This window comes from Patagioenas fasciata, chromosome 1, assembly GCF_037038585.1.
Source record: "Patagioenas fasciata isolate bPatFas1 chromosome 1, bPatFas1.hap1, whole genome shotgun sequence".
NCBI lineage: Eukaryota > Metazoa > Chordata > Aves > Columbiformes > Columbidae > Patagioenas > Patagioenas fasciata.
In genome coordinates, this window is record NC_092520.1 from 130929024 (window position 1) to 130955233 (window position 26210).

At 41.1% G+C, this 26210-nt stretch overlaps 1 protein-coding gene across 1 annotated transcript in view; it reads right to left on the reverse strand.

Annotated features, from left to right (window-relative positions):
- Positions 1–407: 407 nt before the first annotated feature.
- Positions 408–26210, reverse strand: part of LOC136107373 (ovostatin-like) — a 32903-nt gene continuing 7100 nt past the window's right edge. Inside the window, exons 9-36 of the mRNA XM_065848386.2 lie at positions 25809–25926; positions 25018–25138; positions 24682–24791; positions 23476–23634; positions 22588–22815; positions 22333–22390; positions 20970–21115; positions 20441–20590; positions 19635–19805; positions 18910–19042; positions 17479–17578; positions 15964–16192; positions 15263–15389; positions 13704–13825; positions 12965–13016; positions 12582–12665; positions 11408–11584; positions 11051–11132; positions 10021–10177; positions 9488–9562; positions 7997–8162; positions 7134–7354; positions 6486–6701; positions 6221–6345; positions 5934–6024; positions 3304–3375; positions 2035–2137; positions 408–1044 (exon numbers count right to left, since the gene is read on the reverse strand). Coding sequence (XP_065704458.2) covers positions 992–1044; positions 2035–2137; positions 3304–3375; positions 5934–6024; positions 6221–6345; positions 6486–6701; positions 7134–7354; positions 7997–8162; positions 9488–9562; positions 10021–10177; positions 11051–11132; positions 11408–11584; positions 12582–12665; positions 12965–13016; positions 13704–13825; positions 15263–15389; positions 15964–16192; positions 17479–17578; positions 18910–19042; positions 19635–19805; positions 20441–20590; positions 20970–21115; positions 22333–22390; positions 22588–22815; positions 23476–23634; positions 24682–24791; positions 25018–25138; positions 25809–25926 — 3646 coding nt within the window. The 3' untranslated portion in view covers positions 408–991. The remainder of the gene's footprint in view (positions 1045–2034; positions 2138–3303; positions 3376–5933; positions 6025–6220; positions 6346–6485; positions 6702–7133; positions 7355–7996; positions 8163–9487; positions 9563–10020; positions 10178–11050; positions 11133–11407; positions 11585–12581; positions 12666–12964; positions 13017–13703; positions 13826–15262; positions 15390–15963; positions 16193–17478; positions 17579–18909; positions 19043–19634; positions 19806–20440; positions 20591–20969; positions 21116–22332; positions 22391–22587; positions 22816–23475; positions 23635–24681; positions 24792–25017; positions 25139–25808; positions 25927–26210) is intronic.

Genomic DNA, 26210 nt, shown 5'->3' on the forward strand with positions numbered 1-26210 from the left:
ATGCAGAAAGCACAACAGGAAATTTCTTGTACTTTGCCACCCCATCATAAGATCCCTGCGGCTCTCTTCTTTTTTCTCTCCCTCCAAATATTCTCATTTATCTCTCTGAAGGGCTCCATTGGATCCACCATTCCTCTCTAACCAGCTTTCTCATTTCTCCCACCATTCGGCTTTGGGTAGAAAGCTTCTGTCACATAGTTCAGGGTCCCAAACCTGTCTGTGCCACAAGATGTCACTGATGTCAGGATGTGATTGTCATTGATGGACCAGTCCGAGGTGTGAGTTTTTTAGCTTATGAGACACCTTACAACACCCAGTTCTAGATACAATAGGAGTAGAAACTTGGAGAAATAGCATTGCCAGTCAGAAGATTTTATTACAAAGAACAGTAAAATATGAGATGTTAATCTGAAGGAAAGCTTTCTAAATAGAGGCAAAAACTGCATAAAAGTTGTCTTGCTGTGAGTAGAATTCTAGCATCTGTAAATGATACAGTTCAGTCACTGAAAAAGGTGAGGATCAGAGTAATTTCTTCAGATTCTTCCTTCAGGATAAATGAAAAGACCAAAACAAATAAAATCTACAGATGCAGCAGAAGCAGATTATTCTCCTAATCTTGGATTTCTTAGAAGGAATCTGTGACCAAGAATATATGTTTCAGAAGTTTACCTTTATAAAAAGCTCCCACTGGAATACGTCATGTGTTTCCAAAAAGATGGATGGCCAGGGTTAACGATTGCCTAGTATCTCCCTTGTTAGGAAAAGCACTTTATCTGGAGTTCCTGATCCACACTGACCCGAAGCTCTTTTGAAGTGTGTGCCAGAATGGGTCATTCTGATCTACTGCAGTTTGGGATTTGCTTATTCCTCATTCTTCTATGTGCTTTTCATTGCCCTCCCAGAAATGACTAAGTTTCTCATCCTCTTCTTCCTGTACAAGTGCTTGCCTGATATCTTCTGAACCATTACCTCTTCTGGCACATACCTATTTTCAGTTGGAAAATGGGGAACAGGGTGTTTTGTATTCTGCAATGGCATATTCATCTGTAAAGAAGAAAGGAAGATGACATTTACATAACAGTAAGAAATCATTCTCACCCCAGCCCATGTGCACCTGCAATTAACACATTATGAAACAAAAAATATTTGATAGATTTTGTGGTAATCTTCCAGCTGTCAGGGCACACAGTTGTAGGGGTCCACAATCAGATCTCAGTGCACTCCTTTGGTCATGTGTGTCAGGACACATCACTGCTGTGACCATGCAGGAGGTGGATCAGATGGCAGAACATGCACTCTAGGGTCAATTCTCTGGCTACGGCTGCTCATCTGCTAGGATGTAGTTTGCAAAGGTTGTGCCAGTCTTGAGAAAAGCATGGGGGAACCTAAGCCACTGTTTCGATACATGAGTTCCACAACTGGTTAATATCTGATACAATTTTAATTCCTTGAGGCTAGATCGAGAAAGGTGGCCAGGCAGTTAATTTTCTTGTTAGGTGTTTAAACTTCTGTTGGGTTCAATGGGACTGTCATTTCTACTTAAGTACTTAAATTCACCTAAGGGTCAGTTCTTTGACTGCAGCCTACTATGGCAATATAAAGCAAAAATATGAGATAAGCCAGAGCAGGGAAGTCAAGAACATTGCTGCCTTTGAGTTATTGATTGTAACCATCATGTTCAAACTGTAGAAGGTGAAACCACTCTTTCTTCTGCATGTAGTTTGTAAGAAAACAGATCCTGACATATAAGTTTCTAATCTGCTTTATGTTGAAATGAAGCAAGAAATGAAAGGGCAGGGGGACAGGAACAGTCTATGCTACTGCAAACCCTTTACAGTCTAATAATATAAAGCAGCAGAATTGCTAGCTGGCTCTCATCTTGTCTCTCCTGAGAAACAAAGGCATCAAATGAAGAAAAGTGAAGGTAAGCTTGCACAAATAGAGCAAGGGGAAATCCATTGTCCACAACTTGTAAATGCTGAGATAAATACTTCAACTTTACAGGTTTTTCTCCAGCCTACTGATGTCACCTACCTGTTTCATAGTAATCATATATATGTACTGGCACTGGTTTGATATCTGAGACAGGCAGACTTTGCTCCACACTGAAGGAGAAGCTGATTAACTTCTGGGAGACCTGTAAATGACAAGGCAAGAAAATGCATCATATGTACCCCTGAGGCTACGGCTGAGTCAGATAATTGTTTAAAAGCTGTTGTAAATATGTTTTGTTGCTAAAATTGTGTGCTCTTTTCTTTCTTCCTTTTCATATTTCCATTGCCATTTACCCCAACTATTCCCTGGTTATTGTGGCTTTCAGCACATCAGCATTCACCCTTTCACTGAAAGCTGCTGTTAGTTTCTTTCCTTGCTTTTTTCCCAACTAACATCACCTTCAGCATCCCTATGATTCTTCTCCCCACTTCTCCCTTTAATCACACTGAACTCAAGATCCCCATCCTTGCCTGTGGTTCAGTTCCTCATTTCACACTCTTTCAGCCAAATGTTCCAAACTCTCCTCCTTGCTCATCTTCCTCATCTTCAACCTTTCCCCTGCATGCCTAACATTGTGCCCCTGCTTTCTTCTCCCTTTGTCCTTGTTTTTATCTTGCTGATCTCTACAGGAATGGAGCTATGGACAGTGGCTCTGCAGAGCTTTCTGCATCACTGGTGCCCTGCTGGGTAAACTTTTCACATCTCAGTATTTCAGCTTCTCTATGAATTCAGAATGCTGACTCCAGTCTTTCTTATTAGATCCTTGGAGAACAACTAATAAAAGTTAGTGTTTGAGAGGTAGGTATTATTACTTGTTTATTTTTACTTCCTCTCTCCTTCCTGTCTTGGTATTTTAAGATCCCTTGTGTTCTGATTTTCATCTTTCTTCTCTCTCATTCCCTTTATTAAAATCATCGATGTGGGAGGGCTGTTTTTTCATACAGAAACCTCTCTAAAAGGGAGAGGATGATATTGATGCCCTGTAAACCACTCTTGGATCAACTGATGAGAAGCATCACTTAGGGACTGAAGAATATTATGTAGACTGGGAACTTCTGGAATATGGAATGCAATTTAGCTGTGTTCATGAAATGTTATTTAATCATATAGCATCTTCAAAAAAAGTAACAACAAATGCATCTCTATTCACTGTAGACTAAAACTACTGTATATATTTGATGTTGGACTGAGTGAAGTCCCTTTACGTCTCTAAGACGTGTATTGCTAATCTGCTATTAATGAGATTATTCTTTTATCTGTTGTAAACTTTCAATTCAATAAAACCGAAAAGAAACCTCTCAAACTTACATTCTGAAGGTAGAAGAAGATGTGGTTGTTCTTGGTGTCTATACGATCCACAACAGAATTTCGGTATTGGAGCTTTAAATAAGGCAATTGATAGCAATGTTAACATAAGAGACTTCGCAAGGAGACTTAGAAACAGCTATTCCACAGCGAGATGTTTAAAGCAGCTGCCATGCTCCTCTTGTGCCACCCTGACATCTCGTGGCCAAAATAAGAAATGTAAGTTGAGTATTTTCATAACATGGCGAGCAGAAACCAACCACAATGAAAAACCGTTCTACTACTCAGCTTTGCTGTGTGTGAGTTTGATAAAGAACTTAAGAGTGCTCTCATTTCAATGAGAATTCACTATTACATGATCATTTCTGCAGCTCAGGTTAACTCACTTTCTAGTGCATTGCATATTTTAAAAACTGAAAGTATAAAAAGGTTTTACAAAGCACACGAGCGAAATTATTTTACTGTAAAAGTATGCAAAAATAAAATATTCCAAAAGTTATAAACCAACTATTTTTTCCCACATATAGAAAAAGGAGTACATACGAGTACAAAAAGTATATATGAAGTAGAGGAGCAGGATGGCAAACAGTGTCACATTTCAATGGAAAAAACTTCCAAAGAAAAGTTACTAATTTCATACTGTTCTAATAAAAAAATAAATTCAGTCCTGAATACTGAGTGGCTCTGGAGACACCTAGCTATGAGTAGACTCTACAATGAATTGCATCCTTTTCTTTTATGTACCTGAAGATCAAGGCTCATGGCTTCAAGATAATGCATCTGTTGCAGAACCTAAATTGTGCTAGGGACTGAAACAAAATGCTTATCAATGGTCTTCCCAGAATTGTCATCATCGTGACCAAATTTCTGGATAACAAAGGAAGAGAGCAATACCCACTTTTTCTTTGTTTGTTAAACTGTACTCTAGAGGAAGGAATAACTGTGTCAAAAGGATAACATTGCAAAAAGCCCATTTGAGGAATCTAACTATGGAAGAAGTATTTCTTACATAGATTCTGTTAGGTTGTGCGATTATAAGACTCATCCACACTAACACAAAGGAACACAGAAGAACAATGACAGGTGGGGAAACACCAGTAACATGAGAAGACTCACCAGAGCACCTGGACCCTGCTCTTCCCAGGCTCTCCACACAGCAGTGACCAGACCCATTGCGGGGGGGGTGAGACCCACCAGTTGAGTCAACAGCAGAGTATCCCTGTATCACCTCAGTGACTTAAGGGGAATGCTGCCTACAGGGACATGGGGCTGAACATGGGGTGCTGGGACCTGAGAAACAGGATATTTAGGGGGAAAACTAGAACTAACAAAGGGAGGGATAAAGTCAGACTGGGAGGGAAAAAAGGATGAGAAAATGGGATATAAGGGTGGGAAAACAGGAAAAAAGGGACCAGTTGCACATAAACATGTTGGTGGTCAGTATGCTTGTCTTTCCATGCCTTGCAGCTGGTCACTGCAGTCTCTTCTCTCTTTTTGAACTCTGTTCCTGATTACTTTCCTTGGTGAGGGGCTCTCTGTTTGGTGTGCACCTGTGCACATGGAGTGCAAGTCATTGGAGAGGGGATCACAGATCACAGAGACCATGTGTCTGGAGTGCCAGCATCTTGGGAGACCAGACTTCAGGCCTGTTGTGTGTGCGTGTGTGTGTCAGTGGGTGGTCACTAATGAATTTAAAGCTGGACTAGCTGGTAAGTTAAGTGGCTTGGCAGCCACTTACTGAAGCAGACATAAGGTACCAGAGAATCTGAGTTAGCTACAGGAGGGATCAGAAGATCTGAGCCCGTTACAGCAGGGACCATAAGGTCTTGGGAGCATATATTGGTCGGGTCATTGGGCTGGACCAGCTAGCAGAGACTCATTTGTGTGTGCCTAGTGTGTGTATGTGTCTGCATGAGGCAACTGGAAGACTAGGGGATCCAAGCCCAGCTGCTGAAGAGATTGGATGTCTCAGGCTGATTACTGGAGGTGCATATCATGTGTATGTTTGGGTGCTGTGGGGCTGTGGCCTCAAGGGTGCATATGTCCAGGTACCAGCAATTGGGTACAACAAGGATCCAGGGGCAGCTACAGAGCAGACTGAGTGTCTGAGGTCAGATACCAGAGGGGTCCACATGTATTTGCATGTATACAAGTGCGTGTGTATGAATACACGAATATTTATTATTTTTTCCAAAATTTGGCTTTCAGTCTGATCAGCCAGAAATGGGAAAAAGGATAATGCCATTTGTGCTATCTGTGCTGGTGTAAGTACTGTCTTTTCTGCCTCTGTTGATCTGTGTGGCCAGCCATGTATATACGTTTATACATATATGTACATATAGTGTACCTGTCTGCCTATTGGAAATACGCACTCGGCCTTGCTGCTGGCTGGACTTGGGAATATTAAGCTGCAGCAGTCTTATTTCTGCTAAGCAACTGGATTCAGCAACTCCTAACAGATTTGTCTTCAACAGGTGAACACCTACAAGTCTGAGACACTGAGAATGTGACAGAAGGATATGCCCAGGGATTTTGCAGAATTCCCATGGAGCTCCAATTTGCTAACCAGAGTTTATTTTTATCAGCTTCCTATGTTTCCAGGGTTTACCATTAACTGCGTTCCCATTCTTTACCTTTTCCAGGGAAGACCTTATAGGAACAAAACCAGAGAGCATCTTCACGTCAATAATAGCCATGTTGGAGACATTGTGGTTTCCTGTGTAACTAAAATGAGAAAAGTTCTGTTAGTCTGGTCTGCAAATGGAGAGGAGACCAGTGAATTACACTGTCAGCTCCCAATGATGCTGTTTGGCTTCCTGCAGCTGCACAGAAGCAGGTAGCTGCTTGTACTCAAATTTACTCCCTTGGATGCTTTACCAAACTGTGAATACAAGGGGGTAGGTAAATAAGAGGTAGTTACCTGGTGGAGAGGACAAGGTCAAACTTTGGTGGGAAGTTGCTTGTGCAGGATGCATTGGCTGTCCGTACAGAGAGAGAAAATCCTGCAACTTTTTTTGGCAAATGGACATTGTATCTCAGGGTAGTCTAAAAGAAATGGGAAGTGTGGGATGGTCACAGACTTACAGGCTTTTGTGGCTTTTGCGTGAGGTATAGAGAGGAATGAGGTATGAAGGACCCTCTGCTTTGTTCTCAGAGGGGTGATTCTGAGTTTCCAGCTTGCTTACCTGCAGATAGACACAGCCAGTGCCCTTCACTTCCACACTGTAATTCCCTGGAATAGTGGGTAAGGAAGCTTGCTGCAGTAAGAAGCGGTTGTTGTCATTCACCTGGAAAGTCTCACTGGGGGACTTCATGAAGTTGATTTTGACTGTGTTAAGACTTTTTTTAGAGAAGGTGAGGTACCCATACTGAGCTAAAGCTTGGAGAGCAACAACAGTGTCCTGAAATGAATAAAATCATTGCTAATTAGATAGATACCCAGCTGTAAGATGGAGTATGAGATTAGCACAGTTCCTATTTCCCTGATGCTTTGTCAGTGCACATAATTAGAGTGTGACTTTGCAAAGAGCTAAGGAGACAAGATACAAGTTCTGAGGCAATAGATTTGAATTATCCCATAAAACCTGGGATAATGCTCTGCCAACGGTGACTGCTGTCTACTGCTAACTTGAAACTCAGGTAAATTCTCATTTCCTGAAACTCAAATATGTATGAAGCTGCCAATGAAGAGCATGATGTGCCCTGACAAGGAGACTTCTGCGAACACCATTTATCAAATATTATTCAAGCAAATATGCAGTCGTACTATTGAGATCCAGCTTGCAGGCTGGACTGCTCCCAGAAGCTTTTTTTTTACCACACCCAGTTGTTACCTGGCTGGAGGAGAAGCCACCATATGGGTTCTGTTGTTTGACAAGCCAGTGCACAATGCGAGAAATGTAAGATAAGTCTTCTGGAGTGAGTTTGGTTCTGTTGAGCAGAGCCAGAAGCACATAGCTGGTCATTTCAATCTCAGCAGAAGGGGCACGGGAGTAGAAGACAGGGAAATATTCTGCTGGTGGCTTATTTTCTCTCTGCCAATGAATGGAACTACCTGAAAACAGAAAAGTGGTATGTAAAAAGCATGGAAAAATCAATTGCTGCTTAAACCATTACAGTATCACATGGGAGACACACATACGATTCCCTCTCTGCCCTTACCCAGAAGTTTTTTCAGTCGTCATTGTTCTGAACTGGATAAGTTGCAGTTGCAGGATGGAAAACAGGAAGTGATGGAAGGAGAACTAATAAAAGGGGGCTGTATAAGTCAAAGAGGGTTTGAAGTGAAGGCAGTGCAGCAGAAGGATGCTAAGGCAGTTATGGATTGGAGTACACAACATAGTCAAGGGAACAGGGTTTGTTCAGCATGGAGAAGAGAAGGCTAACGGAGTAACGAGGTGCAATCTTCCACTGCCTTGGACTGAGACTTCCAGGGGTCTCTTCCCACCTACAATACTTCATAATTCTAAAATAATCAGGTCACACCTCACTCTTTTCTGCAGTCAAAAGAGATAGACAGAGAAGTTAATGGAGATAAACTCAGTAGCATAGCAGGCATGAAATGGGAAGGGAGTAGCATGAATGAGAAAACAGCTACAGCTGTTCTGTTCTTGTTCTGTTTATCAGAATAGCTTACATCATACAACAGGCCATTCCATCAACTATATTGTCTGTAACATGGCCATACTGCACTTACCATCTCTGGTAGCTGTCTTGTCCAGCTTCTCAAGGAAGAATTGGCGTCTTTTCTGTTTGCCAGCTAAGCCATAAGCATAGGCAAAGAGGGCCTGGTTGTACAGGTTGTCGACCCCATTGCCAAATGCAGTCTCCAAACAGTTCATGCCACTCTGAATGATGGGATGCTGGTAATGAAAAACATGGTAGGGTTGTCAGACACTTGGATTTGTGTCTCAGTTTCTCTTCAAGCACTTCCATCACTGCTTAAGCTACCATCACTGATCCTTCATGCTAAAAATATACATCATCTATGGCATGTTTAAGGGCCTACAGTATGTATCCTGTAAAAAATCCCCCTCCAGTGGTGTTGCATTATTTCTGCATTTATTTAGAGGCAGCATGGCCAGACTAACAGAGCACTGTTGTTTTCCTGACTGGTGAGATGACCTTATGCAGGTGAACCCCTTGTCTCTTGGTTGATTTAGTTCTAAAATGTGGGTCGTTTTTACAGAACTATGTAGAGGGTATTGAGACCTCATGATGAAGCAGGCTCTCTTAGATCGATGTTATTTCTCATTTGCTAGTTATAGCTATCAGGAAAACTCTTCAGCCCTTTTAGCCTTACAGACTATCTCTGTGAGCTCTAGTTCAGCTCAGATATCACCAGCATACTACTAACCATGTTCTGTCTATGCAGTTTTGCTTACAGATGTGACACTAGGTTCTGGAACTTCTTATGAAGATATTGGGAACTAAGCTCATGTTGCTGTAGAATTATTTGATTCTGCACAATGTTTTTATCCTGCTGGTCTCAGGTACTTAAATGATGTATAGTATCTGAGTGACCTGCAAATCCCATTATGCCTAGAACATATGTGTCAAATTTGAAACAGTTCTTACCTTCCTCATTTTACAAAGAACAAAATCAGCAAAAAGATGGGGTCTCAAGGATATACGGGAAGTGTATTCCGAGAGCAGAACTAGGCTCTCGTTCCCCTATGCTTAGCAAGTATTCCAACAAGCAGCTTCTATTATTAAGACTGATAAAGGGAAATGGAAACAGCTTGAAACTAAATGCACAGAGAGTTTGTAGGACTGTAGATTTGGATAGCTTGGACTTTGGACTGGGTGAATTCAGAGAAAATTCCAAACTGGATTCTGAATGGAATAGGGAAATTCATTCTGGATTTTACACCTACATAGACTACCATTGTTTAACACAACTGGATTCCTAAGGGAATTTTAAATTACTTTTCAATTAATAACTTCAATTAATAATTTTTTTCAAATTAATCCATAGGAACTGGATACATAACTGATTTATGAGACTCATCAAATGCTTACGGCAACTGTAGACTTCTGTAAACATTTTTGGATTTCCTCAGCTGCCCCTACTGTCCTACAATCAGTACTTAACACATTGTAAAAGAATATAGATGTGAAGACTGTGACTTGGGCACTGACAAATTGCTGATCGGACTAACAGTGCATAACAGCATCAAATACTCACAGCAGCAGAGTGTCCAGCCTCCAGCAACGCTGCCACAACATAGACTGTGAGTGAGTATTCACCTTCTTCTCCACCCTGAAGAAAGCACAAGCAAAGAATAGGTCAGTACATATGTCCTAGAAAGAAGCAAATTATGAATTAACTCATAGCTCAGATAACAGTTAGATTTGAGATCAGAAGTAATTTTTGTCTCCCTGTGTGTACAGGAATGAGAACAAACAAGCTGACACTGGATAAAGCCAGAATTATTTCACACATTTTCTTTGCTTTTGCACATACATAATAAAACACATGGCTGAACACGTAATACAGTGATGAAAAATAAAATCTGAGACTTCTGACTCAGAAAGTTATACTTGTTTCTATCTCACCATCAATAGCAGACAAAAGAATCATGCCTCGCTTGTATTTTGGAGACATGAGAGAACAATATTAGGAAGAGTGTGTGGTGATGAGCTTGTGTCTGGCAGAAATAATCCAAATCAATCCCAATGCCAGGACTGGAAGTTTGGGACTGAACTTGTCTCAATTACCTTCAAAGCATTGTTGAAATGTGAACCAGCATTTTCAAAGCAGCCATCTGACTTCTGCTTGCTTGCCAGCCAGATCAAAGATTGAGACTGGACATTGTCATCAATGTAGATGTAGCGTCTGGCTTGTGCAAATGACTTGTACACAAAGGCAGTGAGCCTGCAGGTGAACCAGAAATAGAAAGTGGGTAAGGTGTGAATAAGACCAAGAAGGCTTACCAGAAAATGGATATGCATAGAAAATGACATAAAATGAACTCCAGAATGTCTGAAGTAAAAGAAACAAGTGTTTCATAAGTTTTAAATAAATAAGACAGTTGAAATCCTGATATGAAAAACTAACCAGGAGTTTCTCCATTACTGTGCTGAAATCATTCTTTCAGAGCAGGGGTATAGACACAGCTTGATGACTGATGATAGTAATTTCTAATCTTCATTAATAGAATTATGAAATAAACTAGGTAGGAAGGGACCTCTGGAAGTCTCTAGTCCAACTACCAGCTCAAACTAGGGCCAGCTTCAAAGCTCAGTCAGGTTTCTGTCTCTTGTCCGATCATGTTGTGAAAATCTCCAGGGACAGAGATATCAATATCCTCTCTGGGCATCTGTCTTGGTGCTGCAGCCTTCCCCTGGGGAAGATTTCTTTCCTTCTACCCAGCTGGAGTTTTCCCTATTGCAACTTGAGTAAGGACAAACTCTTGCCTTTACTCTGTGTACCCCTGACAAGAATCTGTCTTTTCTACAGTCCCTATCTAGGTAGTGGAAAGCTTTATCCAGATTCCCGATTATATTACTCTTCTACAGGCTGAACAAACATGGTTCCTTCAACCTTCTCTTGAACATTATGTGCTCCAGGCCCCAATCATTCTTTTTCTTGTACTTTCTTCAGTTTATTAATCTCTCCTTTACTAGGGGATTGAAGTTATTGAGCTATATCCATTTAGTGTACTAAAAATAAGAATCACTTAATAGTTTGATCATTTTTCAAAGCCTAAGATCCTGCACGACGGAAACAGAAAGTGTCATAACTTACCATACACTCCCTTCCCTATCTCGTGTCCCAAAGGAGCTGTAGGATCCATCCCGGTGTTTATATGACAGCTGTTTTTGGTAACCTGAAAACACAACAGAGATAACGTATTTTCCAATCACAGAAAGGGACTAGTTTTGTTGTTTATTCAACCGAAACAGTAATCATTTTGGATTTAATATTATGTAAAGTATGTTTGGTCTAGCAGCTTTTGCTCCTGGAAGTATGACATGCTTCTTTGGGGTGCTGTTGTTGTCTACTCCTATGCAATAAATGTGGTTCTAGAATTCACCACATAGAGCTTTAGAGTTCAATCTAGACAATCACGATATTAGATGGAGGAACCTGAAAGCCTCTCACCTGTGGATAGGTATCCAGTAGCCCTGAGTCTAATCTCTTCAGTCAGCTGACCAGTTTTATTCAGATAATCCAGGGCATAGATGTTGGGTGTGAACAAGGCCATGTTCTGTTCTCCGCAGCCGTAAGGCATATGAAGGAGGTTCTCCATGTTCCTCAGGGCTGTACCCAAAATGTCTCCTGGAGAATGAAAGATATAAGGAGTCAGCTCGGTTTAAATATGTTTTTATTACACAGCATTATACATTGCTTTATATCACCTTATTATGAACCCAAGGGGAATAACCAGTATAGACTAAATCTCAGTAACCAAAGACACAGTTTAGAAGAAATGTTGAAATGCCCCCATTTTTTTTTTTTTTTTTTTAAATTTTTCATTGTAATGCTGGACACCTGGGAGAAACTGAGAATTTGAGAAAAAAATGAGCATCAATACTGGCTGGCATAGGTTCTGAGAAACTCTATGAACCTTTAGAAATATTAGGGTTCCCTGCTCTTTACAGCCTGCTCCCTGTTTTGTGTGTACATATGAGAACGAGATGTGGAGTATGGTGCTGATGGGCTACAGAGGCTGTATTGCACAATATCAGCACACCTCACATTGACTCAGGTACACAAAACAGTTGTTTAGAAAGCAATCTAAGTTCAAACCTCAAAAAACTTTCACTGAAGAGAACTGTCAGTCTTAATAATTACTTTAAGGTTAGCAGAGCTGATTTGGACCTGAAAGTCTTTTTCTATGGGAACTAGTAAAATGACAAATGTTTTTCATTACGTGAAAACATAAATGTGAAATTAAGCAGTCAGCAAAGTTCTGAAGTCTTCTTTCCAAGAAATCAAAATAACTTTTTTTAATGAAATCTGCTTTATCTTACTTTTCAGCTGAATTAACTGTTTTACTATACAGAATGCAATATGCTAATGCAGTATAATCTGAAATGTAATATAAATTGAAATAATTCAACTATTTTGTCCTCTTTTGATATGAGAGAATTCTGAACAACTTTTGTCTTTCATCGCCATTTTGCAAAGTAGGAAACATCTTCTCTAAAGTCAAGGTTAAGTTATCTCCTCAACTTTGCAGTAGTTTTTGCATATGTGTACATGGTGGCACTTGGTGCACCACAAGACAGACATCATCATTTACTTTTATTTTTAACTTAAGTGCTAAACATACCAATGACAGAAAAATAAGCTCTGGCTGATCCTTGCACCACGTTTCCTGGCAGGCTGAGAGAAATTGGTTCTGAAGTCGTTACGTCTGATGAGAAAATGTAACAACAAGAATTGTTAAAATCATGATTTTTTTTCTGGAAGTCTTCACTTTGTAAGCATTACTATAGTGACTGTTAAGATCTGCTGTCTGGATAAAGAAACTCCTTCAGAGACTTGCCCAATGGCTCACAGGTATCTCTGAAAATCCTGAACTGTAGCCCAGTACCTTTGCCCTGAGACCCTCTTTCTTCCCCTGGAAGGGTCTCTTGTTTTGTAGCTCAAAAACTACAAGATAGTGAAGCAGGTCCTCCAACTCCCTGGAATGAACAAATCAACTTGCCTTACCTTTTGTACAGACAAGAGAGCTCTGAGTCAATTCTTTTTTAATACCTTCGGGCTGTTTGATTGCAGGTAAGTGATCAGGAAAAAAGAAAAAACAAAGAGAGAGAAAAAGAGAAAAAAAAAGTGTAGAGCATCACCATAAAACTGTGAGCAAGTTAGCAGTGTAAAACAGTATGTGTCTATCTAGACAATGAACCCCTTGTACCCAGTCCTGCCCTATGTCTGCTAGAATATCTCTTGGTCAATGGCTCCCACTCTCTTTTACCCAACACACTGTCCAGAGAACCTTCCTTCTAAGAAAGCAGTTATAAAATAGACATTTCCAGCCCCTGAGAGGGCCTCTGTCCAACTAATCCTAGGTGGGTGCTGCTTTATAATGCTCAAGATAATTTTCCTTATATATGTGCCCTCCACCCAACTCCTCAGTATTACAGTCACGGGCTAAATGCATTTATAGGTAAGGTATGGAACCTCCCTGCTTCTGGCTACATCTCTACTGACATCCATGGAGTTACAGGCATGCATGCTTGTAGTCCCCAGGAAGGAGACAGCAACAGAGGACAGTGGATGCCGGTGATCATTGTGATTTACACTATCATTTTCACATGGAGAAGCCTTCTGTACATAGCTCCATCTGTGTCTTCTGTATTGCCTCCTCACATTAGCTAACTGCTTCTAACCCACAGCTATGGGAATTGCAGTTTCCACAAAGCAGAAAGCACAGACAAATTTCCTACAATACCTCAACAAGTAGAGTTTGAATCAGGGTGTCCCTGTGAATTGTCTCATTTTCTGAGGATGTGCTGCTTCCAGTACCTATGGTATTCAGTTTGGCCTCAGCAGTAATTGTGAATTTCACTTCACCTGGAAAGCCACCCAAGAAAAGAAAGTTATCTTCAATTACTACAGTTAACCCTGGTTTTCGCCACCTCTACTAGGCTGATGGACTACTGAGAAAAGTATTCTCTGTGCAGGCAGCTCAGTAGAAACATATTTCATGAAGGCTCCACGTCTGTCCGCTAGTGGCAAGGAGTGGTTGCCTGGGGCCCTAGCATGAGGAACAAAATAGGGGTGATCCTGGCCAAACGATGGGAAGTACTCTCTACCAATTTCCACTTCTTCTTGGCCTCATGTTGAGTTTTTGCTGGCCTAGGGCAGTGTTGCAATAGTTATAGTCCTGCTGCCTCTTTCATTCAGATGGAATTCATTAACTGAAGGACAACACTGAGGAGCAGCACTGAGGAGCACACACACACACACAGAACATTAGGGATTGGAAGGGACCTCAAGAGATCATCTAGTTCAATCCCCCTGCTGGAGCAGGAACACTTAAATGAGGCTACTCAGGAATGTGTCCAGGCAGGTTTTGAATGTCTCCAGAGTAGGAGACTCCACAACCGCCCTGGGCAGCCTATTCCAGTGCTCTGTTATCCTTACTGAGAAGAAGTTTCTTCTCGAATTTAAGTGGAACCTCTTGTGTTCCAATTTGAACCAAACCCTGAAGTGATCAGCTTTGCAGGCATTACTTAACCCCTGCAAGCATTTCAAACTGGAAATCCAAAGGAGTTTTTTATTTGGAATAGATTGCATTATCATTACCAGGGAGAGACACCAGCTTTCTTTTTTTTTCAGCTCTGCAGTATTATTTCACTGTACATTCAGTTTTCACCTCACTATAAGTTTGTATCTTTCTCAGTGAGTTTGAAGGAAATAAATTACAGGGTTTTAGAAACAAGCTTGTAAAGGAAAGGTCAATATGTGGTTAGTTCTGAGAAGAATCTTTGCGAATTAAAAGGTTTTGTAACTTTTGGGGCACTTACATATGCAAGCCATTGTAACTGTTTTTTTAAAAGACAATGTTGACTTGAAGGCAGTGTGAATTAAAACAGATGTAAAATTGAGGAGGAGCAGTGTCCTCTTTGCCCATTGAAGATCCAGTCAAAAATTATTAGCAAATTTAATTTTTACTGAATACAGTTGGTCAGATGCAAAACTGCCAGCTGAATCATCACAGGCACATGAAATTCTGCCAGTATTTCATACATAATGTGATAAGTGAAGAGTTCTTCCTAAAATGGACAGGAAATTGACTGACAAAACTTGGAAGAGATAAAACACTAGAACAACTGACTGCTTATTCAGTGCATCTAAGCGAACTTTAGCAGAGGTCCAATATTACATTTGTGGAGTAAGTAATGTAGCTGTTCTAAAATGCCTGCATGTGCATTATTGATACTGCATGAAAGGGTGGGAGTGACAGAGGTAGAAAGATCAAACAGGGTGAGAAAAAGACAAACTTACCGATTTTGTTTGGGCTAACAGCCCAAATATAGGTTTTTCTTTCATTGGCGCACACCCTTGCTGTGTTGCCCTCTGGTGAAACGATTTCTGCCTTGTAGTCACTCGACTTTGCCAGTATGGCACTGATCTGAGACAAAGAAAGAAGCAGCAAGTTTACAAATGAAGCAGGCTGCCCCTAAAGTTAGGTTGCAGAGCAAGGGAGACTTGCTGGAGAAGCTATTCGTCATCTGAATCTGTGGGATGCTATCCGGACAGAAGGATGGGGTATTTCTCTGAGGAAGTGGCAATCCTGTCTCTTTTCTGCCCACTGTTGTCTGGCTTTGACAGAAGTATACCTAGGTGTCTGTATTCATTAGTCAAGTCTTCTTATGAGTTCCTGCTGCATGCAGCATAATCAATATGTATTCTGTTTTGCACAGCATAGGACCCATACCCTTTACTCAAGTTTGTCCTTCATGAGCAAGAAGGGTTAAGGAGCAAGTTCTTATCTTCTCTGGACCAACCACAGTTATCATCGGCCATATTTTCATAATGTTATGACACAGGGATGGGTCCAGAGAGAGAGGGTGAGAAAGGAATATGTCAGGCTAAAGCATAAGTTAAACACTTATTCCTGCATTTCTGATGCATTATGCAGGAGAATGCTGGAATCTCTGTAGAATAGACAAACCATGTAGGAAGTAAAAGGGAACTTGATGTACCTGGATGCATTTGTTGAGGTAGTTGAAGACATTGGCTATTAAATTAAATTTTTCCCCTCGAATGACAGAGTATGGCAAGGTGAGATCCACAAAGAATGGTTGGAATGCTGTCAGTGAAACAGGTGAGGTGATGCCAAAACCGGCATCATCCTGCACACAGAAAGCACTGGCTTTCCATTCTGTGATGGTGTCAGGAATGGTGTAAAAGACATTGACCTCTCCCCTGGAACTGAGGAAAATACAAAAAAAAAAAAAAAAACCAGAATGAGATATGTTCTTTAGCATCTTAAATCCAAATTGTAGAATAGGCTCCCTGCTTGAATTAGTGGCTTGGTTTTGGCTGGGATAACATTAATTTTCTTCACAGTAGCTAGCACAGGGCTGTGGTTTGGATTTGTGCTAGAAGCAGTGTTGATAATACAGGTATGTTTTAGTTACTCAGCTCCTCACACCACCCTGCCAGTGAGCAGGCTGGGGTGTACAACAAGTTGGGAGAGGACACAGCTGGGACAGCTGACTCCAACTGAACAAAGGGATATTCCACACCACATGACATCACGCTCAGTACATAAGATGGGGGAAGAAGAAGGAAGGGAAGGACATTCAGAGTTACGGTGTTTGACTTCCCAAGTAACAGTTACGCGTGATGGAGCCTTGCTCTCCTGGAGATGTCTGAACACCCGCCTGCCGATGGGAAGTAGTGAACAAATTCCTTGCTTTGCTCTGCTTGTGTGTGTGGCTTTTGCTTGACTCTGTCTTTATCTCAACCCATGAGTTTCCTCACTTTTATTCTACTGATTCTCTCCCTCATCCCACTGGGGGGAACTGAGTGAACAGCTGTGTGGTGCTTAGTTGCTGGCTGGGGTTAAACCATGACAGCATTTCTGGTTTCATCTCACTTTCTGCAAGATACTGCTCTAAATTTAAAAAATATTATAAAGCTGGAAGTGAAGATGAATATGCTGGTGAATTGCATGTTAAAAATCACTTGGAAAAACACTCAGCTTTTTAAATCTAGAAATACCATTTGTTTAAATACCATAATGCCCAAACGTAGAGATTAGAACCTATAAATTCGGATTAATGTTATAGAGAAGCCCCTGGATGCATAGTTAAGATGGAGATAGTCTCATTGCATATGCTATGACATCTTGGAAAGAAAAACAAAATTACCTGAATTTTCTGCTGCTGAATTAAAAATATGATTAAAAATAACAAGTTTTGCTCCTGGTCTCTCCTAAGCAGATGCTCTTACTTTACTCTTAGCCCTCATTCTTTCTTGCCATCAGAAGGATGGGGGACAGAGTACAGATCAGATGCCATTCAAAGTTCAAGTAGGTTTGACACAGTGTACAAGGTTAGGAGCTCAATGATCATTGAGCAACATCAGAAAAGGAGACCTGCATCTACAAAGCAGACACATGTTCCATGGCTTCTTCCCAGAACTCTTTTCAGCAACATGTATGAGCTCAAAAATCCACATGAAAAGTAAGAAGTGAAAATAAAAATACTCACTCAGTATGAACCAGATCCCAAATCCAGGTCTCGGGGAAGAATTTCCGAACAGTGTTACTACCACCAGTACCAGCACTTCCACCAACGATCTTTGACTCAGCTAGAAGATTGTGTATAGTTAAAGTACAATATTAGAAACATCAGGCTAAAAGAATCTGAACTGCTGTGAAGCATGCTCAACAGCATAAATGAATACTAAGTCTTTCATTTGAGCATTTTTCCATTTTTTTCCACATTAAAAAAAAAATAAAATGCAATGGATATAAGGTACAGGAAAAAACAATTTCTTAACTATTCTTTTTCTTCATGGGAAAACACTAGAAAATGTAGCTATTTCACAAGACATTTCACATCATTTAATATTGAAAGGTCTCATTATCCAGTTAGAAAGGCATGTCCCTCATCCTCTACCAATAGCTCTCTTTGATTTGCAAACAGACAACAGTAGCCAGTATTGTCATGAAAGGTTATAATGCTTTACAAACCTCCCTCAGAATTCAATCATTCTTACCTAGTAGTTAAAAAATGGAGCTGAACATCCAGCTGATTGGAAAACTACTTTTCTTCACATAATCAAACTACAGGTCTGATATTAGGAAGCAAAGTTGTCTTTCTAGTTTTGACACATGCTCGTTTGTGATGTCCAACAACACATTTAGCTTGGAGGTACCTCAGATTTCCTACCCATATCATGGAAGTAACAATACTTCCTTATTTTGCTGAACTTAGAATCACAGAATTATTGAAAAAATCTAGATGGGAGGAATATATGGAGTTCTCTAGTCCAATCACCTTGAAGTAGGACTAACTTCAAAGTTGGATCATGTTACTCGAGGGTCTTGTCCAGCTCAGGTTTGAACACCTGCAGTGATGGAAATTCCAAAACCTCCTGGAGAACCCCTCCTAGAGTAGCACAACTCTCATGGGGAATAACTGTTTCCTAGTGTTGAATAGCACTTTACTTTGTGGTAACCTATGACTGCTGCTTTTTCTCTTTTGCTGATCAATCTGATTTGGAGGAAGATAATCGTAACTCGTGCTGATGTATAAAGTGCTTTGGAGACTATGCTACGTGCTGTATGGATTCTTAATATTGGCAATCGCCATTATTTTTCTGCATTGACATTTTCTTTTAAATACTTAATTGAATTGTGATTTGATGAAACCTGAAAAACCGTAAAAAAATGATACCAGTTTAAGAAGAAAGTAGCACACCAGTATTCCTTGTCTTTTTTTTTTACGTGCAGCCTATACCTAAGTGCGAGAGAATTTAGACTACTACAAGGACTGTCAGAAAGAGTTTGGCAAGTTGTGATACATAGACCTATTCCCCCCAAAAAAACCTTAGTATTCTGGCTGTTATTTAAATAGGTAACAGTTTTGAGGATCAGGCAGACTAGAACTGGAGATACAGTATGAACCTTCTTTTACCTATGCCATGGACATTGAAAGGGGTGACACGATGGTCAAAATAGACAGGGTGGTCTTCTATTTCTGATCTGTCTTCATTGCATAGAACTGGTTTCCGTAGCACAGAATTGGTGAAAACCTTCAGACCTATATCCTGAATATGAAAAAATCAATCATGTCACTCAGGTCATGCACTAGCTACCACTGCATGCCACTTCTTCCACTTTGGTTATCATACCTCATCTCTGTCCTTCCTCCTCACATCCCACTCTTTCAACACTCAATGTCATAACTCACTCTTTCTCTCCAACCTCCATATCTTTCTTACAGAGGAGTGATACCTGGTCTTCTGTGAAGAGCAGTAATGATGGAACTTATGTTAGGTCTTAGGCCATGGGACCAGTGGAAATGAAGGCAAATGTATCAGAAACCAAGTGGCCTGCATCATGGACTCAGATCTTTACTAGGAATGCCTGAGGTCATGAGTCAAGGCCATAGTCCTGCTTAGGAAATGTCTACTAAAGTATGGGGAGGATCCCAGCAAATATATCTAATAGTGACTCTCAGTCCTCTCGAATAAGGTGGGGATGAGAAGACAGAAATTGAGTAATCAGAGACTTTAGGAAGTTCCAGGCATCAGCTGCCTTCTCTTAGCAGTAAGAACCACCACATGTGAAAGTTTAATGCTAATGTGCATGAATTCTACTGGAACATCTCCCACTTAAAGAACTGCACAGACAACATACCCTGAAAATCCTGTAGACATCACCATCACGACTGACATTCACAGGTTCATAGTACAAGCCATCAAAAAAGGTGGTTTTGACTGGAGTACATCCCTCTGGCTTGTCATCTTCCAGGTTGATCCCATTGTAGTAGTAGCCGTATAAATCACCCACACTAAGTTGGTAGTACACCTGGGAGGTAAGAACAATTAGTCTAAGCACAAGTAAGGTCCCAGGCAGGTGCAAAATCACATGTATCAAAAGTTATGGGGTGGCCCCTGAGCCATCCCATAGACTGCAATGGGTTTGCCTAGTGATGTCTATCTAGAGATGAATGAACAATTTGGTTGATATACAAGCAGCAGCAGATTCTACACCCCTTTTTCTGAGGTGTAATGTTTTTTTGGGGTAAACTTAAGAAAAAAAAAATATATATACTCTTGAATTTTGCAGAAAGGAGGCTGAAGTCCAACAAGATACTAGCTGACATCTACAGCTTTGTTATGCGTCCATGGCCTGTGTGAGTCATAAAATGCAATTTTGATATAATCACTCCTCAGGGAGGAAGTATGCTTTCAAGGATTTACATTAAGGATATTGTTAGGACATGTCTTTCACTGTCATGCTTTCCAAAAGTAAATATTCCACTCTCAGTTTCTGGTTTTGAAGTGTACAACTGCAATAGACCTTTCTTTAATCACTGAGATGTCTATTTCCAAGGGAAAAATAAAAACACAGCCAGAAGCAGAGAGATCACAGATGGGAACTAGGATGTAATTCTGGATGTTCCTAGGTCAAAAGAACATGGGACAGGGGATGTGGCTTACACTTTCAGCAGATAACTCTTGCTCAGGCTGAAGAAGAAGGACACTCTGATCCACAGTTCTCAGGGCACAGTAGGAGTTGGCAGCAGCTTCAAGGTGGAGGCTGACTTTAGAGCCTGGGAGACCCTGCTTCTCTGAGAACTCAAGCTGGAGCTGGAAATGAATAAATCCAAGACAAACACACAGAAATTAGGAGGAAATTGGCACATAAATCTAAATCTCACGTTTCACCAGCACTCTATTCTCTGTGGGAAAAGCTCTTATCACTAGATGGCCCTTCTGAATCCCTCTTCTGTAAAATACCGCAATTTCTATAACCCCCTAGTCACCTCCCTCTCCACTCTCCATTAAGACCTTAGTTTGAGTCAGAGCATATGTGTCAATTCCAGAGACGGCTCCTCATATTCCCAGGCACATCTGTACCTTTCTATTCCTAAAGGCCATCCTAAGTGCAGGGCTCTTGATAAAGTCATTGTCCCCTAAACAAAGAACCAGCTGATATATCCCTTAATAAGAAAGTGAAGGTTTTAACCTTGTTTTTGAAGCATACATCGCTGCGTATCCAAGAGCTGTCAGCCACTATCTCCCCATGAGGATGCACTGTGTATAGCAACAGCCTGGAGCTGGGGGCAAGCTTCTCAGTGACAGTCAGTGTGATGAAGAATGTACCTTTTGGAGCTGTGGAAGTAACGTGGAAAAGGGGAGGAGAAGCCAACGAAAGATATTAAACAAAACTCAGCTTTAGTGGAAGTACCACATATTTATCCATAACCTAACAGAACCTTTAAGAACAGGGAAGTTGGATATTGCAAGTTTCATCTCCCAGTGGCTGAGGAACAGCTCCCATCAACAAGGCAACAGATATAAACTGGAAGATGCTGAGAGCAGGGTGCTTTGCAGAGAGGAGTCTGAGTTGAGTAGAAGTTGGACAGGTAAATCTGTGCATGATTGCTGTGAGAAGAACACAACATTACCTTTGGTCCTTGAGCCTAGAATGTCCTATATCAAAGGAGACAGGCCAATCTCCTGAACTAAGGGAGAACTCTTTTAACATTAGGAAATAAGAAGTTCTTATCTACAGGGATGACAACTACTAGACCAGGAACAGGAAATTAAGCTTTCACTCAGTGATGAACCACACACTATCACACACCATGGTGTTATCCCCCAATAATACGGAAAAAACACATGGCTGCAAGGTGATTTCATGCATGGAAAATCATGTGACATAGCTGTCTTCTGATGAATGGAATTGCTTTTTCCTAAACCACAGGGGAACATATGCAGTCACAGTGCATGAATACCCACAGAAAGACCGAAGACGGCAAATACTAAGGAACAAGTTCTATATGTAGAGCGAGGCTTACTTAAGTCACCTATTGAAGACCAGGTTCTGCAAGAAAATGTATTTTTAACAATGAAAGAATGAATTTCAGTTTGTTGTGACTGGTAGGTTCATTGTCATTTGTGGGTATTTGGAGACTTCAAAAAATGCAATGCATTCCAAGCAGTTAACTGATGAATACCCCTGTCAAAAGGGACACCTATTTCAAACTTCAAAATGTTTCAGTCTTCTAATTGGAGAGACCTGGATGTCATAGAATAACTGTGAAACTGCAAATACTCCTTGGCAAAAAATAAAAGAGAAGAAGGTTAGTTTCCTTGCTGTTCAATTGCAGCAAAATTTTCATCTTTCAACTAACAGGATGAATTTCAGTATGATACGGGGGATTGTCTAGATGCTGCAGCAAAAGCAAATGATACTGTGCGTGGCGACAGGTCACGGAGTTTAAACTGCAGTTCTCTGCTTTCATCCCTTCTTACAAAACTTACTAATGCTCTGGCACTCAGAAAAATGCTCTGAAGTTTTAGTTGTAATATAGCTTAGAACTTACCACCAGAGATGTTGATTTGCTTCTGGCCACTGAGAACAATTTTTCCTTTTGTCATCACCTGGACATAGAAAAAAAACTTATGAGACAGGACCAAAAGCACATTCTCCCGTTCTCCATGAAGCCATTGGATTTGAGTAGTATTTTGAGATGCTTCAAAGGCCATCAAGTCAAGCTGTGATCTGTAACCACTGTCTGGCCTAGAGATTTCTGCCTTGTATGGTGTTCAAGAGAAGATAAAAGAAAAGAGATGTTTACCACATAGTAGAAGTTTGTGTGCCTGGCATTCCTGTAGCCTTCTCTGTTCAGGACATAGTGAACCTTGATCCTTCGCTGCTGGTGACAGCTGAGCTGCTCCTTCACTGGCTCGATTTTCACAAAGCTGTTGGTCCGTGAGTAGAAACGCCGGACAAAGAATAAGGCTTGGGGCTCATTATCATTGCTCCAGATGAAGAAGTCTTCACAGTCATCTGGTGCCTGCCTGACCTATGAAGCAGAAGAGCAATAGATGGGGAATCAACAAAGTGGAAAATGAAAAAATGACAGGAAGGTGAGAGGCAAACGCATCTTCCCTCTAAAATATTTTATTAGGAAGTTGATTTTGTGGGGCTGTTTAAGTCAAGAGCAAGAGCTGGTGTGAAAAACTTGTGCTCCATCAGCCCAGAGTGAGGGGCCTTCTGGACACCTCAATGTATCCAGACACCTATGGCACATTGCAGTAAGGAGATTATTTCAGATTATTGCAGGCTTAGGACAGGTTGTATAAGCTGTTAGGAGTTAGAATGCTACTGTTCTCAGGAAGCTGGTGTGCATCCAGGCTGGGTGGGGAAGGCAGAGCAGTCTGTGAGGAAGGTCCTCTAGTGCACAGAATAAAGAGAAGGAAGATGGCTGCAGAAAGGGCTTCTGAGCGCAGGGTAAAGTAGGGAGGTACTAAAGATTGTTGCAGCCCAAACACACCTGGAACACAGTCTGCCACTTTTTAACACTGATTCTTTCTCATATTAATTTCATACAGATTGCAGGTGTTGGTGGACTGCCTACTTTCCTCATCTGAAACAATCCTGCCAGTACCCACTGATTGCTTCTAGTCCTTCTTTCCAATTAAATATTTTTTCAGGAATTAGACTGAAACCTGTATTCACTTACACGCAACTTAAGATTGGGATCAAAGAAGTTGGACGTGTCAATGGAAAAAGTAGCAGTGCCATTCTCATCAGTGGTATAGTTGGCCAGGTATTCTTCGTTGAGCTCCAGAAGGACAGTCCTATTGGGAATGGGCTCACCATCCATCTTAGTCACAGAAATCTGAACACAAAGAACACCCAAGGGATTCAGAAAAAAACAAATCAACCAACTAACCACAAAAAAACCAAAGCAAAACAAAACCAAACAAAACAAAACAAACCACACACACAAAAACAAACTGGAAACGTGGTGCTCACCAGAGGATGCTCATTTAATTACTGAGGACAAGTACACGGCATAGAAATCAAGAGTTAAATATATATAAGAGGCAAATGCTCCTCAGTATTTTGAAGGAGCAGGAGCTCTGTGACAAACAAAGGTAGGAAATTCCCGTTAGTGCAAGGACAAACTATGCATCACAGGTGGAGAAGAAATGTGATCTTGTATAAAAGATTATTTTAATGAACAGTCCTCTGTCTCTCTTCAGTGACAGTTAATTCAGTGCACCATGACATAAGTTAAAAACTACTGAGTGAGAGATGATGGTTTAAATTCTTACCTCATGCTCTGAGCAAATAGAAACAGGGGAACTCCAGAGGACAGACTCTCTGGAGGGCACTGATTAACAAGCCTAAAGCAATCAGATGACTTTGTGGCCACAGGTAACCTGTGGAGCTCAGTACCACCTCGCATCTCCTGGGCACCTGTGCATATCTCTGTCCCCACTGTGTATCAGGATGATGCTGTATGGCTCATCCTCTTTTCTCTGCCTGGGTTTATCCTGCATGTGCAGGTTGGTAAGAATTTGGAATGTGCTCCAACACTTATATTGCTGTAAGTAAAAAGCCCTATGACTGGGTGATGCAAGGCAGGATAAATTCTATGTTCAGTTTAGGCACAACTGTTGCAGACTCTCCCCGATTCATATGACCTTTCACTTATCCATTTTCTAATTATGGCAAAAGAGAGATCCTAAAACTGCAGGTATAATACGATTTTCTTATTTTCTCTAGGAGCACCTAATGTAGTGAAAGAATTATGCAGCAGTCACTGTTATACAATATTATAATGAGAAGTTGTCAGCACAGTGTTAGGGGACATCTGTAAATGGAACAATACAGAGATCATCATGCTGAACCTCAGGGAGATTTGATCTCAGGTACCCACCTCACCATAGTAAGGAATTCCTCTCTTGTAATAGACATCCATATTCTTGAAGATCACTCTGTCATTTTCTTCATTGACTGCAACATAGTCATAACCTTTCATCTGGATACCTTTAAGATACACCAGGTATAAAGGGGAGGAAATAGAAATCAGACATGGGCAGAAAACCGTTTCTTTTGGAAAGCTATAGGAGCAGAGATGCTCTGGAGGGAGAGTTAAACAAGAAAATGGTGATTGTCAGTTGTTTGCTGCACAGAGCGGGATCCAGGAGATTCCTCTCAGAAAGTACCACCTATTAACTTTAATCAGCTACTCCTAGCCTCCGCTTGGTGTTACCTGTCCCATTTTCAGTGATGATACTTTCTACATTGAGGCTGGCATACATCCTGGCGTATCTGCGGTAGAGCTGGAATGTTTTGATGGAGATGACAGTGTTGAAGCAGCCATCCTTCCCCAACTGAAAAAGGAGCACAAAGGGGAAAGCCCATTTTTCTCAAGGTTTGGAATCTGTATTTCTGGTTCTCTGAAGAGCTTCATGCCTCTTCTCACATCTTCAACTCCTACTTTCTACTCGCTCACCTCCTACTACATGCTTCTCATTTCCTGGCTCCCTTCTCAGCTCATTGTTTCAATATTATCTACCCTTGCACCTGGGAATCTCCCTTCTCACTCCCTGTAGTCCCCTCTGTGATCACATCCCTTTTCAAACCCGTTTTGCATGATGCCTGAGCTATATGACCAGAGCACTTTGAGTCTGATCTAGTGGAGAAATTAATTAGTAGTTTAACAGTAAGTGTCCTCAAAGACTCTCAGTACAGATCTGCTGATTACATTTTGTAAGAACACAGCTCTGGTGTTTTTGGAATGGTCACAAATTAATAGTTTCATGAGCTTCCTTCCCTCCTACTGACTCCTTCTGAGGGAAAACCCAAAGTCCCCTAATAAGGTCATTGGTAAAAACTACGTTTATGATCTCCCAGCATTACCCGTGAAATAGTGAGAAAAAAAACGTGCCTCTGGGATTGTCTCTGTCATGTTCTCCAGAAAAAGAAGGAGACCACTGAACACCATTCTACATGTTGGGTAGTAAAGCTGCCTGGGAAAAAAGGCCTTGTCCTGTGTCTTACCAGTCCAGTGACAACTTCACAGGCTTCTTTCTGGTTTCGCTCACATAGTGGATAATAGAAGTGCTGCTGACACACATTAATTCGGGCATTCCCTTGTACTGGTTGGCCATAAGTGTACCTAGGAGAGAAAGAGACACCAGAATCCAATCAGGTGGACTTAGCATGAAACCTGGAAAAATTGCAGAGCAATTAAGACTCTAAATCCCTCAGGAGCACCCAGACCACAGACAGAAGAGCAGTTGGGGATTAGTTAGCCCTAGCAGAATTTGCTTCAACTATTTTTAGGCTGTTTCTGGCATCTTGTTAAAAAAGAAGCCTGCTTTGCCATTGTCTTCCTGTGGTCATTCTTCAATGTCTGAAGCTGGAAAGTGGTGATGGGCTTGGGGCTTGGCTTGGCTTCCC